Genomic DNA, 19,834 nt, shown 5'->3' on the forward strand with positions numbered 1-19,834 from the left:
GTTCTGCCGACTGTTGCTGGCAACATTGTTGGCCATTTTTTCACCTGCGACGAGATTCTTTCTTTCGGACATTAAAGTTGTGCAAGCGTTCTACTATCACTTGCGCGCTTGATTAGCTTGTTGCGTGTCTCATTACCTACACCGTAAACCTGTTTTGAGACTAGATTGTCGCGACCGTGAAGCTGGTTGAATTCGACCATGACACAGCGCAAGTTCAAAACCAATGTCCAACACGTTGCTGTTGATGGTGTCAAACTTCTTCCGTAACGGGGCAGCTGATTTGCGAGTTTAGACGCATTGAATTCTAGAATAAATTGCATCAAATCATCACAAGCACAACACATTTTATTAGAAGACGCTCGTCAGCATTGGCTGAGCAAATTAATTTACATGCGCATTGTTGACTCTAAACCTAACCTAGAAACGGCAGCGCACTGCAATTCATTTCAATTGACCGATTTATTCTTCGTGAAACGAGTTGTTTTTGTGTGAAGGTTAAATTGAAGCTAAAATAGATCTGAAGGTTAGACGTAAAAATCTTCAAACAGAAGACGGTATAGAAAATCAGGAAATATGTGGTTTTTTTCTTTACATATTCATCTTTAAAGGCATTAATCTATTCCCTCCGATGGATGAATTTTGTACACGTGTCCACGTTTCTTACAGAGATTTTAAATTTTTAAATATTAAATATTTGGTTATTTAGTGATTAAACCCAAAACCATCTAGATCAGAGAAGCTAAAAATGAAAAGAATCCCAACCAATGAAGGGTGTCAAAATCAAATAATCCCATTAATATAAAGAGCCTAAAAGTGCTGAGTAACACATTAAAGATCAGAAAAAAAACATAAAGGATTTCGTTCGTTGCAAGAAGTTTATGTTGACTAAGCGTCAGCAAAAGGTCGGAAGCTACTATAAAAAATTATCACTTTAAAAAACGAAAGCTTTTTAAAGGTAGAAAGAAAGCATACAAACGTTTATGCTGAAAAACATCCCTGAAATTGGAAGAAGTCGAAAAGAAAATAATCTTGAACAACAACTTTAATCTACTAAAAACATGTTAAGGGAAAAAACTAAAAATCTACAATCGTATGGTAGAAACCGCCATCTTGAATTTCTAAGTCTGCTGGTGGACACAGTAACTTCGAACGAATAGATGAAAAATTGATGCAGAGTTACAAAAAAAGAGAGCAATAGATTATGGCAAAAAAACTAACAAAAAGTATAGATTGAAAATAATATAAATATTAAAAAGTTAATGTGAAATATGTACATTAAAAAAAATTAAAATGCAAAAGATATAGGGTATCGAATGCCTTCGTCAGTAGTTTTCTTCGGCAGGATTTCTGCAGCAATCTTATGCAAAAACCTGCCGGAGGAAATCACTGATGAAGACGTTCGATACCCTATGTAGTAAAACGAACCTAAAAAAATTAGTTAAACCTAAAAATAAAAAGTTAATAAAAAGTAATCAGTACTCTTCAGTGAAGTAAAAAAAATTAATCTCTAAAATATGACGTAAAGCGGCAAGTAAGAAGTAAGTGGTAAAAAGTAAAAAGTAAAATCTAAAAAGTAAAAAGTAAAAAGTAAAAAGTAAAAAGTAAAAAGTAAAAAGTAAAAAGTAAAAAGTAAAAAGTAAAAAGTAAAAAGTAAAAAGTAAAAAGTAAAAAGTAAAAAGTAAAAAGTAAAAAGTAAAAAGTAAAAAGTAAAAAGTAAAAAGTAAAAAGTAAAAAGTAAAAAGTAAAAAGTAAAAAGTAAAAAGTAAAAAGTAAAAAGTAAAAAGTAAATAGTAAAAAGTAAAAGTAAAAGTAAAAAGTAAAAAGTAAAAAGTAAAAAGTAAGAAGTAAAAAGTAAAAAGTAAAAAGTAAAAAGTAAAAAGTAAAAAGTAAAAAGTAAAAAGTAAAAAGTAAAAAGTAAAAAGTAAAAAGTAGAAAGTAAAAAGTAAAAAGTAAAAAGTAAAAAGTAAAAAGTAAAAAGTAAAAAGTAAAAAGTAAAAAGTAAAAAGTAAAAAGTAAAAAGTAAAAAGTAAAAAGTAAATAGTAAAAAGTAAAAAGTAAAAAGTAAAAAGTAAAAAGTAAAAAGTAAAAAGTAAAAAGTAAAAAGTAAAAAGTATAAAGTATAAAGTAAAAAGTAAAAAATAAAAAGTAAAAAGAAAAAACTCAAAAGTAAAAAGTAAAAAGTAAAAAGTAAAAAGTAAAAAGTAAAAAGTAAAAAGTAAAAAGTAAAAAGTAAAAAGTAATAAGTGAAAAGTAAAAAGTAAAAAAGTAAAACATAAAAAGTAAAAAGTAAAATGTAAAAGGTATAAAGTAACAAGTAAAAAGTAAAAAGTAAAAAGTAAAAAGTTAAAAGTAAAAAGTAAAAAGTAAAAAGTAAAAAGTAAAAAGTAAAAAGTAAAAAGTAAAAAGTAAAAAGTAAAAAGTAAAAAGTAAAAAGTAAAAAGTAAAAAGTAAAAAGTAAAAAGTAAAAAGTAAAAAGTAAAAAGTAAAAAGTAAAAAGTAAAAAGTAAAAAGTAAAAAGTAAAAAGTAAAAAGTAAAAAGTAAAAAGTAAAAAGTAAAAAGTAAAAAGTAAAAAGTAAAAAGTAAAAAGTAAAAAAGTAAAAGTAAAAAGTAAAAAGTAAAAAGTAAAAAGTAAAAAGTAAAAAGTAAGAAGTAAAAAGTAAAAAGTAAAAAGTAAAAAGTAAAAAGTTAAAAGGTAAAAGTTAAAAGTAAAAAGTAAAAAGTAAAAAGTAAAAAGTTAAAAGTAAAAAGTAAAAAGTAAAAAGTATAAAGTAAAAAGTAAAAAGTAAAAAGTAAAAAGTAAAAAGTAAAAAGTAAAAAGTAAAAAGTAAAAAGTAAAAAGTAAAAAGTAAAAAGTAAAAAGTAAAAAGTAAAAAGTAAAAAGTAAAAAGTAACAAGTAAAAAGTAAAAAGTAACAAGTAAAAAGTGAAAAGTAAAAAGTAAAAAGTAAAAAGTAAAAAGTAAAAAGTGAAAAGTAAAAAGTAAAAAGTAAAAAGTAAAAAGTAAAAAGTAAAAAGTAAAAAGTAAAAAGAAAAAAGTAAAAAGTAAAAAGTAAAGAGTAAAGAGTAAAAAGTCAAAAGAAAAAGTTTAAAGTAAATAGTATAAAGTAAAAAGTAAAAAGTAAAAAGTAAAAAGTAAAAAGTAAAAAGTAAAAAGTAAAAAGTAAAAAGTAAAAAGTAAAAAGTAAAGAGTAAAGAGTAAAAAGTCGAAAGAAAAAGTTAAAAGTAAATAGTATAAAGTAAAAAGTAAAAAGTAAAAAGTAAAAAGTAAAAAGTAAAAAGTTAAAAGTTAAAAGTTAAAAGTTAAAAGTTAAAAGTTAAAAGTTAAAAGTTAAAAGTTAAAAGTTAAAAGTTAAAAGTTAAAAGTTAAAAGTTAAAAGTTAAAAGTTAAAAGTTAAAAGTTAAAAGTTAAAAGTTAAAAGTTAAAAGTTAAAAGTTAAAAGTTAAAAGTTAAAAGTTAAAAGTTAAAAGTTAAAAGTTAAAAGTTAAAAGTTAAAAGTTAAAAGTTAAAAGTTAAAAGTTAAAAGTTAAAAGTTAAAAGTTAAAAGTTAAAAGTTAAAAGTTAAAAGTTAAAAGTTAAAAGTTAAAAGTTAAAAGTTAAAAGTTAAAAGTTAAAAGTTAAAAGTTAAAAGTTAAAAGTTAAAAGTTAAAAGTTAAAAGTTAAAAGTTAAAAGTTAAAAGTTAAAAGTTAAAAGTTAAAAGTTAAAAGTTAAAAGTTAAAAGTTAAAAGTTAAAAGTTAAAAGTTAAAAGTTAAAAGTAAAAAGTAAAAAGTAAAACGTAAAAAGTAAATAGTAAAAAGTAAAAAGTAAAAAGTAAAAAGTAAAAAGTAAAAGTAAAAAGTAAAAAGTAAAAAGTAAAAAGTAATAAGTAAAAAGTAAAAAGTAAAAAGTAAAAAGTAAAAAGTAAAAAGTAAAAAGTAAAAAGTAAAAAGTAAAAAGTAAAAAGTAAAAAGTAAAAAGTAAAAAGTAAAAAGTAAAAAGTAAAAAGTAAAAAGTAAAAAGTAAAAAGTAAAAAGTAAAAATGTAAAAAGTAAAAAGTAAAAAGTAAAAAGTAAGAAGTAAAAAGTAACAAGTAAAAAGTAAAAAGTAAAAAGTGAAAAGTAAAAAGTGAAAAGTAGAAAGTAAAAAGTAAAAAGTAAAAAGTGAAAAGTAAAAAGTAAAAAGTAAAAAGTAAAAAGTAGCAAGTAAAAAGTAAAAAGTAAAAAGTGAAAAGTAAAAAGTAAAAAGTAAAAAGTAAAAAGTAAAAAGTAAAAAGTAAAAAGTAAAAAGTAAAAAGTAAAAAGTAAAAAGTAAAAAGTAAAGAGTAAAGAGTAAAAAGTCAAAAGAAAAAGTTGAAAGTAAATAATATAAAGTAAAAAGTAAAAAGTAAAAAGTAAAAAGTAAAAAGTAAAAAGTAAAAAGTAAAAAGTAAAAAGTAAAAAGTAAAAAGTAAAAAGTAAAAAGTAAAAAGTAAAAAGTAAAAAGTAAAAAGTAAAAAGTAAAAAGTAAAAAGTAAAGAGTAAAGAGTAAAGAGTAAAAAGTCAAAAGAAAAAGTTTAAAGTAAATTGTATAAAGTAAAAAGTCAAAAGTAAAAAGTTAAAAGTTAAAAGTTAAAAGTTAAAAGTTAAAAGTTAAAAGTTAAAAGTTAAAAGGTAAAAGTTAAAAGTTAAAAGTTAAAAGTTAAAAGTTAAAAGTTAAAAGTTAAAAGTTAAAAGTTAAAAGTTAAAAGTTAAAAGTTAAAAGTTAAAAGTTAAAAGTTAAAAGTTAAAAGTTAAAAGTTAAAAGTTAAAAGTTAAAAGTTAAAAGTTAAAAGTTAAAAGTTGAAAGTTAAAAGTTAAAAGTTAAAAGTTAAAAGTTAAAAGTTAAAAGTTAAAAGTAAAAAGTAAAAACTAAGAAGGAAAAAGTAAAAAGAAAAAAGGAAAAAGTTAAAAGTTACAAGTTAAAAGTAAAAAGTTAAAATTAAAAAGTAAAAAGTAAAAAGTAAAAAGTAAAAAGTAAAAAGTGAAAAGTAAAAACTAAAAAGGAAAAAGTAAAAAGTTAAAAGTAAAAAGTAAAAAGTTGAAAGTTAAAAGTTACAAGTTAAAAGTATAAAGTATGAAGTGTAAAATAAAACTTTAAATGAAAAAGTAGAAGAGAACAGTTATACGAAAAAAAATTTTGTTTTTCATTTATATTCCATGGAATTACTTAAGTATGTAGCATGTTTGTTCTATGGTGTAGTTTTTGTCATGTTCTTCATTCATATACCATGGTTAAATTATTTTTGTTGTTTTTAGCATTTTCTTGTCATTTTAATGATACATTTTTGCCTTTGTATTTTACTTTTGATGCATCATTTTTTGTATCATTTTGGTGACATGCATTTGTTAATTCTTTTTTACCATTTTTGTGTGATCGCAGATTCTTTTTTGTACTATTTTCGCAGTTTTTTTACTTGACATTATCCTCAATTTTTCACTATTTCAATATGTATTTCAACTTTTTTTGAATTTTCGGGCGCCCTTACCTTAGTTTTATCTTTTCCGACGTTTGTGTATTTTTTTCGATTTCTATTTTTTTATGAAAATTTTAGTCTTGTTTGGCGTTTTCCGCTCGAATATTTGAATTTTCTTTGTCAGATTTAATTGCTTTCGGCATATTTTTTTTCTATTTCACGACATATTTCAACATCTTTGATATTTTTGACATATTGAATGTTTATTGATATTTTTGAATTTACTCCTTTTAACTTTGTTAGCTTTTTTAAAACAACAACATTTTTGCCACTTTAAAAACTTTACCATATCTAGCATTTTTAAAATTTCCGAAATTTTCGTCATACATACAGTCAAACCTGTTTTTGTGCGAGGGAAGGGACCGCACGAAAAAAACCGCATAAAAAAATCATTTGAAACTTCACGTGCAGCTACAAAGCAATATTTCCACAGCATTATTGAAAAACAAACTATTTTATGCGGTGGATAGGGACCGCATAAAAAAAAATTTCAGTTAAAACAACTCGAAAGTTGTTGATTCTGATTTAGAATACCTATGAGAACAATTTTATAACATCGGACTGATAAACGAAACTTTTTTAAACATGCTAATAAGCCACTTTCCTTCGTAGGCAAGTAATTCGTGACTTTTCCTACGTAAAACTGGCTCAAACAGTATTTTTTGGACGCAACACTTCTTTAATGCGTTGGAATTCATTCCAAGAATCGGAAAAACTAAATGGCTGAAAATGTTATCGGAAGTGGCATATGAAATGCCGCACAAAAAAAAATCGCACAAAAACAGTCGCACAAAAAAATAATCGCATAAAAAAAGTCGCACAAAATAAATTTCGCACAAAAAAAAGTCGCGCAAAAACAGGTTTTACTGTACTTATAGTACGAGTATTGGTATCAGTTCAGTTTATTTTTGAGTCATTTACATGTCAGTTTTGACCCATTATTCATTCATTCAAAGTTTCCAAGGAATACGTAAGAGCATAGTTTATATGTATATTTTTTATATTTTGAAGGTCCTGTTGTAAATCGCACGTAAAATAATTTTCGTATCGTTATTTGTAAAGAATAGACGTTGAATGCATAACTCTTTTCTCGTTTGCCTCAAATCTGGAGCCTAAATCTCAGTGATCAAAATAAAAATAACAGATTATCATTTTATTCCCTGGAATTATGAATGATACCATCCTTATTTTTTTTCATTTTTCTTAAGAACAAATTTTCAATATTTATAATTACCCCGTTTACCCTGCCAGCGAAAAATGACAGCAGCACCAACGCGACGCTTGTCTTTCTGCATCGACACAGAAAAGCCTACTGTTCCAAGAATGGTTGATTAAGATGTGTTTCTTTTTGTTTGTCTGTTTGTTCGACAGCACATCCGAGACTTGCGGCTTGAGGTTAACTTTCAAGGGACTTTTTGCTGAGAATATAGATCCCATTCATCTTCCTGTTTTGTGCTATTGTTTCGTGACTTACGCTCTGGTTGGCCATTAGGTGCAAAAAAAAACTTCGAAAGGTAATTTTAGTAAGTAAATCGATCCAGAAAGCACCTCGTTATGAATGAAACACTTTTTCAGCTCCCGCACGCGACTCAAAACTTAGTAAAAATTAACTACGGTTTTTTTCAATGGCAGACACTCCGTCTGCGAAAAAAAACGTTCTCATTCATAAGGTCATATCAATTAGAAAAGTCGAAATATCATGCGTCTGCATCGGTTCGATCCGCCAAAGGAGACGCCGTATACTTTGATAATGTTTGACCCTTCGTTCGGGTTGAACAACCCATTAAGACAAGTCAATCGGTGAGGAGTTGAGTTATTGCCCTTCTACGGTTCTGGGGAATGGTGGCCAACAGGAAACGGTCCGCATTCCCTCGGCAAAGGTGGTGATGACGCACGATTTCTAGTTGCCGACTCGCGATGGACAACAACAAAATAGCAAAAGAAAAGAAGAAAAAAAAAGCAACTGGAGTCACGCAGTTTTGTTTACCTGCTCGTCTAGTAACTTCGTATTTCGCTTAGGACTAATAATTTTTCTCTTCGTTTCCTCCATCGCTCAGACTTTTCGTCCGAAGTTATTTTCGTCCGAAGGGAAAATTGCCGCATTTCCACGCACTGCGCGAATGCCAGAAGAATGCTTCCCCCTCTCAAACCCCGGCAAAGCGGCAAGGCCGAAACCGGCTTCATTAATTTTTCAACGAGCTTCGCAAGCGCGAACCGTCATCAGTTTTCGTATCCAAAATTCATTCACCGTGATTGTGTTTTACGAGGCGGCGTCATGCGAATTGTTGTTTGAAGGTTGATGAGATTTTGGCGCTTGGGGGCCTCCCCAAAACCAGGTGGTCATGTTTTGGTTAGTTTTTTTCGTATACAATCGCAACAATTTTGTTACAAGACTTGAATCGGATCGAACAAAGTTTAATTCATGAAACATTAAAAATTTTGAAAAAATTAAACGACTAGTCATTTTAATTGGAAATTTAATATTTATTAAGACAGAAATATTAATGTTATTGTTATTTTTATTGTTCTTGTTTTTTTGTTTTAATGTCCTCTATCCTTGCGCAGTTCACGAATGACCCCTTAAGAGTATTGCTTGATTTTTTTCTTCAGCGAAATTACCACATCGACTGAATAAATAACGTCAAAACGCAACGTCAATTGCTTTATCCGGCTTAGCTGGTGGCATCGCTTTTAAACAATTTCCCCCGAATAAGAGAGTCGGTTTTTTGCTCAAATTAGTGCTGCTTCGCAACGACTTTCTGGATTGCGTTTTCAGAAAAGGTTCACAGCCGCGCAGGGACGTGGAACTAATGAAATCCTGAACATGCTCTACAAACTCGCGTTATTTGTTCCCACTCTCGAAAATGTTTTCGCCGGTGTGGCGAAACAAACTGGCCTGGCATAACGTGAATGGTACCAGCATCATTCTATATCTATATTCTGCACACTTAAGTTTACACCTTTTGTAGCCGCAAACAGAAACGTAATTAATCTCTGAACTGGCTCTGTAAAAGCATCATCACCATCACCAGCCAGCATGAGTACGAGAGCATCATTTTCCCCGCTTTTCCACGCTGAGTGGAAAAAGGGTTTTGTTCGGCCTGGCAAGAAAACCGGCAACCGGCAGAAAGAAACCAAATACTCATGAATAATCTAACCTTTCCAACACGACAGGGTGGAAATTCAATTTAGCAGAAAAAAAATTGACAGCTAGAGCGCTGTTTGCGTTTTTTTTTCTTTCGAATATTCTACCTAGCTAATTAGGGTCCATTCAGTGCTTCAGCATTGAAAGTGAACTTTTTAGATTTTAATTCACCCGAATAGAACTGGGGGAAGCGAGAGGAAAAAAGGCAACAAGGGCCACATTTGGTTATTGTACCTCTCTGGTTAGGGAAACATTAGAAAAGTTCTTCGCAGCTCAAAAATCAGCCAATTTTATGTTTTTTTGCTGTTCGCACATGTACTTTCGATTTGATTGATTGGTAATTTATTTTCTTATGCTGATTTACGTTCCATTGAATGTTAAAAGAACAACCGAATTACTCCAAATGATGTTTGTTGAAATTGAAAATGCTTTAGCAATATTACCGAACTCATCAATTGAATTTGGTAATATTTTTCATTTTATTTAGGTCGGAAGTTACTTCAAAGTTCATAGGAAAATCAGAAATGGAACAAATGGGGATGAATATTTCACCGCAGTCTGCAAAAAAATACTAATTTATTAGCGTTACAACTCCATCCATTAATTCCATTAATTCAACTCATGCGAACAAAAGTGAAAGGATTGCAGAGTTGTCATATTAACTTAGTTTCAGAAAGTCTGCTCAACGATCCACTTACAGAGGAATTTCAACAAACTCATCTATGAAATCAGCAGTTCGCTCTCAGATTCCAGTAAAACTTTATGATCCTGAGTGACATTGGTAAAACAAGCAACCAAGAGCCAAACAATGTGGTTATTTTTGGAACCAAGATGATGCCCAGAGATCGAAAGTCGATCCCAGATGCCATCTAAAATTTCGAAATGACGACTTACAATTTTAGAAAAGCAGTCTAGAACAACTACCTTAATACTTTTTAATGCATAGAGGATGGCCATTTTGAAATCCAAGATGGCGACTTTTGATTCTAGAAATCAGTTCAAATACCCAATATGGGTATTGTTAGAAATGGTATGATACTTAGCAGCTGAAAATCTTCTCCAGTCATCATTTTCAACGCTCTATTGAAGTAACCTCCAGAGAAATGATATAGCCTATCAATATCGCCATCACTTTTAACGGTTGGGCAAACAAACTTAGGGTGTAACTTGGAACTAGACTCTCTCCTCTTACTCCTAGGAAGAAGAACAACTGCGTATTTTCAACAAGGATAACCTGCTGGTAATCCTGTTCTCTATTTTCCCATCAACGTGGACACTAAGAGGAGATACTAAGATTCATTCACAATCAGAACGAGTGTATCTCTGTACTGCACTAGCAGAAAAAAACCAACAATCCGTCGACCTAATCAGACGAAGATTCCACAGAAAACTCCAAGGAGTTCATGCCTCAACTATATCCAGCTCACAAATCCAGGTCTCAGAAACCACCTTCCGATGCTAGTCATGTGTTTGTTGTCCATCGTTAGGCCTTTGATCGGTTGCGGTAAATCCTAGCGAAGTCTACATGGGTAGGTTTTGCACAACCACAGGCGAATAACGCACTCGATGAGCAGCTTCCGCTGCATCCAGGTGAATCTTCGCCATGATAAGGGAATTCCTAAAAAGCAACTGACTGTTACCCGGGTCAACAACACAAACGTTTATGGCCTCAAGATGATGTACTCTAACACTCAGTCTAAATCTAGGAATGTAATTCTGTTCAGCAAAATAATCAAATAGGGGAACTGCTCCATTATTCATCTCATTGAGACGATATACACAAAAAAAGCACGGATTAAACACCAAATTTTCACGAAATCATTGTACAAATAAACTAAATATGCTTACGTGCTCTTATGGAATCGTTCAGCATTGTATATTTAGTAAAATTAGCTAGATTTATTCTGAATTTTGTAAAACAAACCATTTTCACAACGCTTTCATATCCATCTCAAAACTTGAATCATTGCTCAATTATTCATTCCACGACGCCCCTATATTCATCACACTGTTAATCATAAATGAATCACATTATCATGAATGAACGTAGCCGCAGCCCGTCGTAGTAGGCCTACATAGATATACGCTGTAGTTGTTTACGTGCAAAATTTGGTAACCTAGGTAACCAAAACAGTGCTGTAGATTTCAGTCAATTATGTCGGAATAGTTCAACTTTTTCAGTATGATTGTTTCGTATTAACAGAAACAGATTTAGCAACTTTTGATTTTCTTCAACGCAGTGAAAACAGATGAAAATACATACAGTTGAAATTTAGGAATTGTAGAAATCTCATATATTTCTGCTAATTAAAGCTTGTTTTAGGAAATTTGAGGTGAACATTTCAAAGATTAAAGTATTTTTAGTGTAGTGAGTGATTTTGTTTAGTGATTAAAATAGAAAGTGGCCCGCTAGTGATGAAAAAAAACTACGGTTAGCTGCTGAACGAGTCCCGTTGTAGCCGTATAGAACAATGCGTGGATTTTGTCCTCTGAGGTAGGTGATTGAATTAAATGAGTTTTCGAGTGCAGATGCCCGACTATAATATCAAATTTAGTGCTTTTAAGTGAGTTTTTGAGGATTATACTTAATGAGGAATCTAAAGTGCACTAAGAAGCATCCATTCCATGGATCAGCAGATTGGTTTAAGAAGAAAATACGCGTTTTGACGTTGACTAGCGTCTATATCGAAGTTAGGCGCCTGAATTTGAAAATCTAGTAATTCAACCAGAGAAAAGTAATCAGGTTTTGAGCGCTTATTTTTCAGTCATTTTTAATCAGGTTTTCGAGGTTTTGGCATCAATCGATCAGAAATTCTTTTACGGTTAAATTTATGTAACTAAACAAACTGTTGTTTGAGATACACTATTGAAAAATTGGTAAATAATATTGATTGTCTAAATCATACCTCGCAGCCAATCACTACCTCTTTTCCCAAGCTTTGTTATTGACTTTGTTGTTATTGTTGTTGTCACTTTCTGTTTCCGATGCTTATTTACGTTACTTGTCATTCTATTTTCTACTTAGCCCCTCCTTTTTTTCTAACTAACTGACGAAACCTTAGTATAAAAGGTACCGTTCGAACATTTCACCCCATCAGTTTCATTACTAAACCGTAGCGGTTACATACGGACGCTAGGTGTTAGCAGCTGAAAAAAGTAAAGACAAAATAGTACCGGTCATCTCGTGCCGGTTTCACCCGTAATGCTGGTGGCTGTTAGTAGTACATGGCTACTGCAAAATACTAAAATGGCTGGAATTCTGGACGGACTAACCAGTAAACAAGAATAATCGGCAACTGGTACCTTTTGGTGCCTGTTGTGAAAGAAGCGTTGCAATTCCCTCTACTATTTGTTTTAATGGAATATAAGAATACGGTAGTCAACGTCATGCGGTCGTGTCTTGAATACCACCTTCCTACTATTTTCTCGGTTCCAATTTTATTTATTAATTTATTTTTTTTTTTGAGATGAATATATGGGCTGAGATGAATAATGGAGCAGTTTCCCTACACCTCAATTACAGAATTTATTCAACGTGACCTCGTTGCCACAATGGCGGAAAATCCGTCATCCAACGGAAAGTAGGACATGATCATCGCGTCCGGGGGAACCTCCCCGGTGATCTGGACGATAAGGAACACTTTAGTCAGCTCCCGATCGCCCTGCTCAATCGACTTACACACTCCCGTCGAACTGGACATTGTTGCATATGATTTTGAATGTAAGATCACTGATATCTGCTGTCGTTGAAAAGAGTTGCCGGTAGTCGCAATCACTGCATGTTCTCATGGACAGGTAGTAGTGTCGGAGGCAGTGTTATGAAAATGTCTGCAAGACAATGACAGCAAATTTTCAACTGATCCGGCTCTCATTGTATTGCACAGCTCTCTCTGCTCTCCACACGTACGGTAAACAGTGCGACAGCACACATGCAACTCCATACGGGCTGTTATTTTTCATCTCGTTGTGTCTGTTGGTATTTCCAACCTGTCGGAAATGACAGCCTATAATCTTCCGACATCCTACAACACGAATCCGAGCGGGATGTCAGGTGATAATGATTCACAACAGTAAGGCCGATGAAAGAATGAAAGAGAGATGGTGCGAAGCACGTTTTTTCTTGCGTGGGGAACAATATCAACAATGGAAACGGTTTGCTTTGTATTCAATATGCCACCGGCCTGTGCAAAAGGAGAAACGAAAAAATGCAAGTCGATGACAGCCGCAGCCGATCAGTAGGCTGTCAACAGGAACAGGACATCCTCAAAATGAGCAAACTAGGCTGTCATGTCCGAACGAACAAAATACATGCGCAAGAATGAGCTGTCGTACGCAACACAAGACAGTTTCTTTGCCTTGTGTAAGCTGTAGCTGTATATGAGCTTTCATGCATAGCTCATGCATGAGGCACTGCCGACACTGCCGTGTTATGAGTCAACGTGAGCTGAGCATCATCAAAAGCTGCTAAAAGTCTAATAAATGGTATATTTTGAATTGAAAATATATACAAATATATATCTTGCTTTCAGAGATGACTCACCCTGTTACCAATGGTTCCTATAAACACTACCTTGTTACTCCATCCCAAGCCCATTTTCCTGCCTGCTATAAAATACCATACCATAAATGCGACTCTGTTGATCGTGTTGTTAGTATCGCGAGAGTAGTGAGAGAAATGCTTTGACGAAAGGATTGTTTGTTACGTATGTCCCCGATTGGGGCCTTCTTCCTATAACCTGGAACAAAATTTGAAGTGTTTATTTACTATTAGAATGCCCGGAGAATGGAGACAATAGATGAACATCGGGAACAAACGTAGTCACCTACGCCTGGACAAGTCAGAAAAGTCCACCTCGGATTTTGTTTTACCCGAAACAGGAAAGGTTTTTCGGCTAGCACAGGAGTCCTTTCGAAGCTCCGAAAAGTTCGACTCTTTGATTTGTACCGGAGTGCGGAAGAACGCGAGGGCTACGAGAAAATCTGTCTAAATCAATTTACATCCCTGGTTAGCTGAGAGTCAGACTAATTCTATCAGGTTGGTTGGACCTGTCACCGAAGAGCAGGGGGTAGCTTAACCTTCAACGTGAAAAACGTGGCCCTGGAATCCTCCTTCTCTGAGCCTCTCCTGGAGATTTGTGCGTCTACACCCGTAAAAGTTTGTGCTCCTTGATAGGATAAATTAGAGTCCTTAATAGAGCCCTAGCGAATATGCGTTTACGTTTGCGTTTAACTGAATCCATCGCAAGTCGTTACTTCGATTTTCAACTGGAACAATAACACAACAAAACAACTGCAGCGCGTTGACCAGCATTTACTCATGGCCTCCTGCATACTTTCTCAACCGTAACGTTTCTGCTTTTTACGCACCATAATGGCGGATGCTATAATGAAAAATTAGTAATATGTTACCTACCCTTTTGACAACTCTGCTTATGTCAATTTGACTCTTCATGCAAGGGAAACAATAAATCTGGCAAATCACGAAACTGACGTGAGCAGAGCGGTTCGCAAATTACGAACACGTTTGGAGGCAAAATTTCCCAATACGAATATATTCTGGAAATACGGGCAATGCGATTTCGTATTACAGTTAAAGTTTCTTCCTACCTCCGACGCAAATCTCGTCACATTAACCTTACTATGACCTACGCTTTACACTTTATACATTCACTCTATACATCACTCACGGAAACACCTCAAGCCTTTGAGACGGTATTGCACAGAATGAAGTAACCTACTTGGATTGCCGAAACGAGTATTTTTTTGCTTTTTTTGTTGTAGTCCGTAGCATCCTACTCAACAACTCCTATCGATAGCTTTTTCGTGGTACCAACCGGGATTCGAGTAACCAACCGAAGATCATGGTAACCCGTGGTGAGACCTCGGTTGTATGCTGATAGAGAAGAGAGATGGAAGCGGTCCTCCTTGAAGAAAACTCCAACCTTTCTTAGCGTCTCTTTTCCAGGTTAAGGGCGGCTCTTAACAGCGTCTACCCCAAAGTGGTTGAATAAGGAAACGTTTAGTCTCGAACGCTATAGCAAAGATGGCAGCGCTATCGCGAGACTCAGTAGCATGCCCCTAATAAGGCAATCTACCTAAACAATTACAAAACCAACAATCAAGAAAATATAACTCGGAACATTAGCCAAGGTACCTGGAATTACAAGTCGTTAAATTTTGATGGCGGAGACAGGGTGCTGCTTGAGCAGATAGAACCCCACAAGTTCGGCATCGAGGCTCTGCAGAAGATCTGTCGCAAAAGTGAGAAGGTGTGGAAAATCCGTGACGGTAAGGCCCAGTTCTACCAGAGCGGTGGAGCAACGGGCGAACGGGGAACGGGTTTTTTGTGCTGGTCAGAGTGCAGTATCGCGTGATCAATTGAAAGGCAGTCTACACCGAGGCGAAAACGGCCAACGATGCATCAACTTTGAAGCTTCCCGAGGCCTGGTGATTAGAAGCTTTCCTTTCTCACACAAAGATATCCACAAATCCAAATTACCTTACCACCGAACAAAAAAATCAAATTGATCACGTTCTCATTGATGGCCAGTTTTCCTCGAACATCACAAATATAGCCTCGGACCACCAACTAGTAGTAGTACATATGTGCTCAAAACTATCTACGGTATTTCACACACGACAGAACCGTCCTCCTAAGCCAAACATCCACAACCCGCGGGCTGCCGAGAATTACGTGCGCTTACTTGACGAGGTACTAGCTTCCTTTGGGGAAGTATGTGCTTTGACTCCCGATGAAGCTTCCCAAAAATGACTCATGTTCCAAAAAATAAAACCAATATCACAGAATGGCATTTTTTGCCCATACAAGCATCTATGCGAAGGTTCAACCAAATCCAAAATGGTCGATTAAATTGGTTGCTCATTTTTTGTAGAATTGCTCTACATGCAATGGATGTATTAACCTATTTTAAATTAAAAATGTTCGCAATATAGCTATCTTGATGAGTATAAGTGAATATACTTTGTGTCTTGGTTAGTAAATTTAATTACCTCAATAACAATAAATGTAGGAAAATTGTTAAGAAAATCAATTAAAACTGGCTATTTCGAGTATCGGCGAACGTGTGGTCCACTTACTGACTAAACGGTCTTTTGTCTTGTCGAAGATGCCACGTCTCCTGGCGTGCAATGGCACACAAAGTTTCCTCGAGTGGACACGGGTGTGGTGTTTGCGATCAGTCGTCAAGTCCGTCAGTCGAAGGTACGGGAGTCTTACTAGTTCCTCGAAGGGCGCAGGCAACACTGCACGTTCTTCAACATTGCTCTCGAGGGTGTACTCCGACGGCGGAGGCAATCTACTCCAAACTAAAAGTGTAGGCTAGACGAGTTGAACTCGAAACTAATGCGTCGAAAATCAAGTATATAAAAGGGAGAGGCTCGAGAGAACCCAATATTCGTCTCCCACGGACGGTGATCATGAACAGCGATAAACTCGAAGTGGTAGATGAGTTGGTATACTTGGGATCTCTGGTAACCGCCGACAATAAAACAAGTAAGGATATCCAACGAAGTATTCAAGATGGAAATCGAGTCCCCTTTGGCCTTCATTGGACGCTTCGATCCAGGAGCATACTGCGCGGCACTAAACGAACGATGACAGTACCCTAATCAGACCAGTAACTAGTTCTTTCAGAGAGTATCAGAGATTCCCAAAACTTTTTGTATAGTAATCAGAATATCTTTTCAATTGCAAAGCAGCGAAACATGGAACTAAAAAAAAATATTGGAACTAATCACAAGTCCTGTTCGCGAAGTTTAATTTAGACCCATCTCATAGGTGACTACAGTTTTGCCGTACACTCAAAATATTTTTCATGTTATAATTACCGGAAAAGTTATGTGAATATTTTCCACTGCCATTTTCACGTAGATTTTACGTGATTGTCATTTAAGTTCATCATGAACTGGTGAAATGATTTATCCTAAGAATCTTATTCAGTAGACATATGCATTTCATGTGAGTTTCACGTAGAATTCAACTACCGGTAAAGTAAAACGCATTTAATTGCCTAATTATATGTTGTATAAAGGTACTACCTTTTATACAACATATAATTTTCAATTGTGGTTTCCCAAATCCTTGAGAGACTGGAAAGTTTTTAGAAATTATCCAAATATGTTGCTTGATAAGTCGCACGGGCATGCAAAATCGTCAATTCGTAAATGAATTAAACGACATAGGTACACAAAATAATATTGCGACATTCGCCAGAGATAATTACTGTTAGCTGCAATGTTCAGATTATTCCTCGCCAGTTCAAATAACTGAATCTGTGTGAAATCTTCATGCTCAAGACTCGGTGTCGGATTCTTATGGTTTTTCTAAAGCTCACTTATTGGAAAGCCATCTAGAAATTCCTTTTTTATGTTCAGAGACTGAATCAGGCAACAGCTTCGCCATTTTGATTTCTGTGTATTTTCGCACGGAAAGTTCACGCAATTCTTTTCTGTTTGACGTTGCCAAGTTGACGCAGATGCTACGTGATAAAACATAGTATGCATGTGTTTTTCACGTAGATGTTATGTTTGTCACATAAATCATGCAAAATGACAGAAAATGAATAAGTACAAGAAGTTTCACGTAACAATAATGTGAACAATATTTTGAGTGTATATAATACGAATGAACGAAAAAAGAATCTCATTTCGTGTTGGCAAACAGTGAAGCTTTCAACCACGCAACAAACTAAAACGTTGCATCCTGTTGCGGCTTGGAAGAAAGACAATCAAATTCTTCGGATAAGGACATAGCAAAATTCTGTTCTATAGTGCTGTTATGAAGTCGAAGCGAAACCAACATTTTTTACAGCGAATAACCATCACTTTTGGAGGCTGCTGTTACCATTATCGTTCACAAGAACAATATAAACGGTCCTTTTCAGGGTTATATATAAAAAGATTGATCAATAACAGTTCATGTAGTTCTACGTCAGCATGCAGTCATGTCTTGAACTTTTAGTGCAACAAAACTGGAATTATTCGAAACAACTGTATATGAAAAATTGTCTAAGATTTGTTTTGAGTAGTTTTCAAAAAGCATCAAAAATTCAACCAAATTTATTTCACCGACGAAGGTTGTACCTTCCCAGAGGCCAAAAATCTACTGATCAAATACTATCTAATAAAGGTATTACCGAATCATTATCATTATTTGGCATTTTTGAATAGGATTTTTATTGCAATATTTTATAAAAAAGTCGTCTGGATTTCTGTAATGCAAGATTTCAATTAGGAAAAATGCTTTAGCTATCATCAAACTCACTGAAATCTGAGAGGGTGCTGTCAAAAGCTGGATGATTTGCCGTAGGAATTCTTCCATCGACAACAGCTGGAACGAAATGCTCTTGACGTTTGAAAGGTATTGATGTTTAGTTAGCAGTAATTGAATTCTACTTTGTGAAATGTTGGGAAAACGGTACCAAGCACGCTCGTAACCCCTAGAACACATAACAATCGCTGAAAATAAACAAATTGTTTGTTTGCTTCACCTTCGATTACGGTCGAATGACTAATCAATCACGCTTCAACAAGTATCTATATCATTTCGCAAGCCTAATCCTAAATTAGCATAGGTAAATACTCGCACTTTCTCATAGAGCAATCTAATTAACACGGAAAGTAGGAAGCGGGGGAAATCAAAAATCAACTTACGCTGTAAGAAAATCAGGGTATTATATAAACAGCTCAGAAGACTCCGTTCGGCAAACATAATTCCATAATATTGTTTCCAGCGTTTGTTGGGTTGGGGAGGGATTTTCACCGCACGACCAGCCAGCCGCCAGCAGGCCAAGGAAGAACGATGGCGAAAGAAGAAAACGAAAACTTTGCCTCGGGGTTCTCAACCACAACCACCACCACCACCCGTGCTGCTGTTGGTCCTCCGACTGGCAGCTGTGTTGATAATTTGCAAGCGAAAAATAACCACACCTTCACATTTTCACCACCAGCAATTCGGTTGCAAATATGCCACTGATTTTCGTTGTTTTTTCTTTATTTGCCAATAACTGCACCTTGGCGCACAATTTTCACCCCTTAGTACCCAGGTCCGAACACTTTCGATTGCTGCTATCAAACTGATTATACAACCGCCGACGACGGCCACTGACAGTAGGCAGTAGGCATTGACACACGAGGAAACAAAGGAAAACGATCAACCAAGTAAAATGGCAAAGGAGCCGATTTTTCGTATTTTTCCCTGCTCCTTTTCAAACTAGAAACACACAATGGGCTGCCCGTGGAAAGCACCACTACACGCAGAGCGAACTTCGATTACGAGGACGACAACGACGACGACGACGACGTCGACGTCAGCAAAGGATTTCCTTCGTGTGCACTCGCGCTGTTGTTTTGATGTTTGCAAAATGCCGCCACACCGACCGCTGTATGCGTGCGTCAAAATATTATTCCGCACGTGGCGCCTCCTCCAAACTTTCGCCTGCTGGTGGAGACGGCAAACAAAACACTGTGAACGATGGTGCCTATTTTATTGGTTGCAATTTCAAGCAAAAACGACGCCTGCTGTGCTACTGTGTGAGTGGGTGGCAAACACGAATTTGACCATTGAAACGCTCGCAAAGGATTCCCGTTACTAAACGCACGTCTACACCGCTCGACTGCTGGAGACGAACTTGCGAATTTGTACCGATCACGAACGGTGAGTAACGCGACGCGGCCAGCCGCTCTAGCTTCTGAGAGGGAGGGCGAACTGATATACGCGAAAGCTCAGTTTTCTCTCTGCAAGCGAGCGTTTGTTTTGGGTGGAAAACAAAAACCGAAAGAGAACAAAGGGTAGTTTGGCACCCTGGGGGGTGCACATTCCTCCACCTGGCGGAAGGAGTTGCACAAAAGGAATCGAAGTAGGCTGCAACAAATGATGCTTGCAGCTTTTTTCCAGGTACGATCTTAATTTTATTCTCGCCACTTTCAACTTGTATGTTTGCTACGGGCTGCTGATGAGGAATCATTGGAAGTAGATGGAAAATTAAAGTGATTTGTGCCAAATTAAAAGCGATTTAAAATATCTGGTCAACCCAGGTGCACTCCAAAAGCTCAAACCGGAAAAAATGGAAGATTCTAGCTATTTAACCATTACTGTGAATTTAGGTGTCCCTAGCCATTACCGTTTTTCCAAAGATTCAAATGAGTTTTCTCGTTAATATAACGTTGAAGCGACGAACCTGGCGAGCAATTTCTATGCG

General features: G+C 34.8%; 1 protein-coding gene across 2 annotated transcripts in view; it reads right to left on the minus strand.

The window, feature by feature from the left end:
- The window catches only part of LOC129717721 (uncharacterized), an 80,552-nt gene extending 61,300 nt beyond the window's left edge, over positions 1-19,252 (minus strand). For both annotated transcript variants that reach the window (XM_055667836.1, XM_055667828.1), the window contains exon 1: positions 18,288-19,252. In XM_055667836.1, coding sequence (XP_055523811.1) covers positions 18,288-18,345 — 58 coding nt within the window. In that variant the 5' untranslated portion in view covers positions 18,346-19,252. The remainder of the gene's footprint in view (positions 1-18,287) is intronic.
- Positions 19,253-19,834: the final 582 nt, after the last annotated feature.

Source organism: Wyeomyia smithii, chromosome 1 (assembly GCF_029784165.1).
Source record: "Wyeomyia smithii strain HCP4-BCI-WySm-NY-G18 chromosome 1, ASM2978416v1, whole genome shotgun sequence".
Classification (NCBI taxonomy): domain Eukaryota; kingdom Metazoa; phylum Arthropoda; class Insecta; order Diptera; family Culicidae; genus Wyeomyia; species Wyeomyia smithii.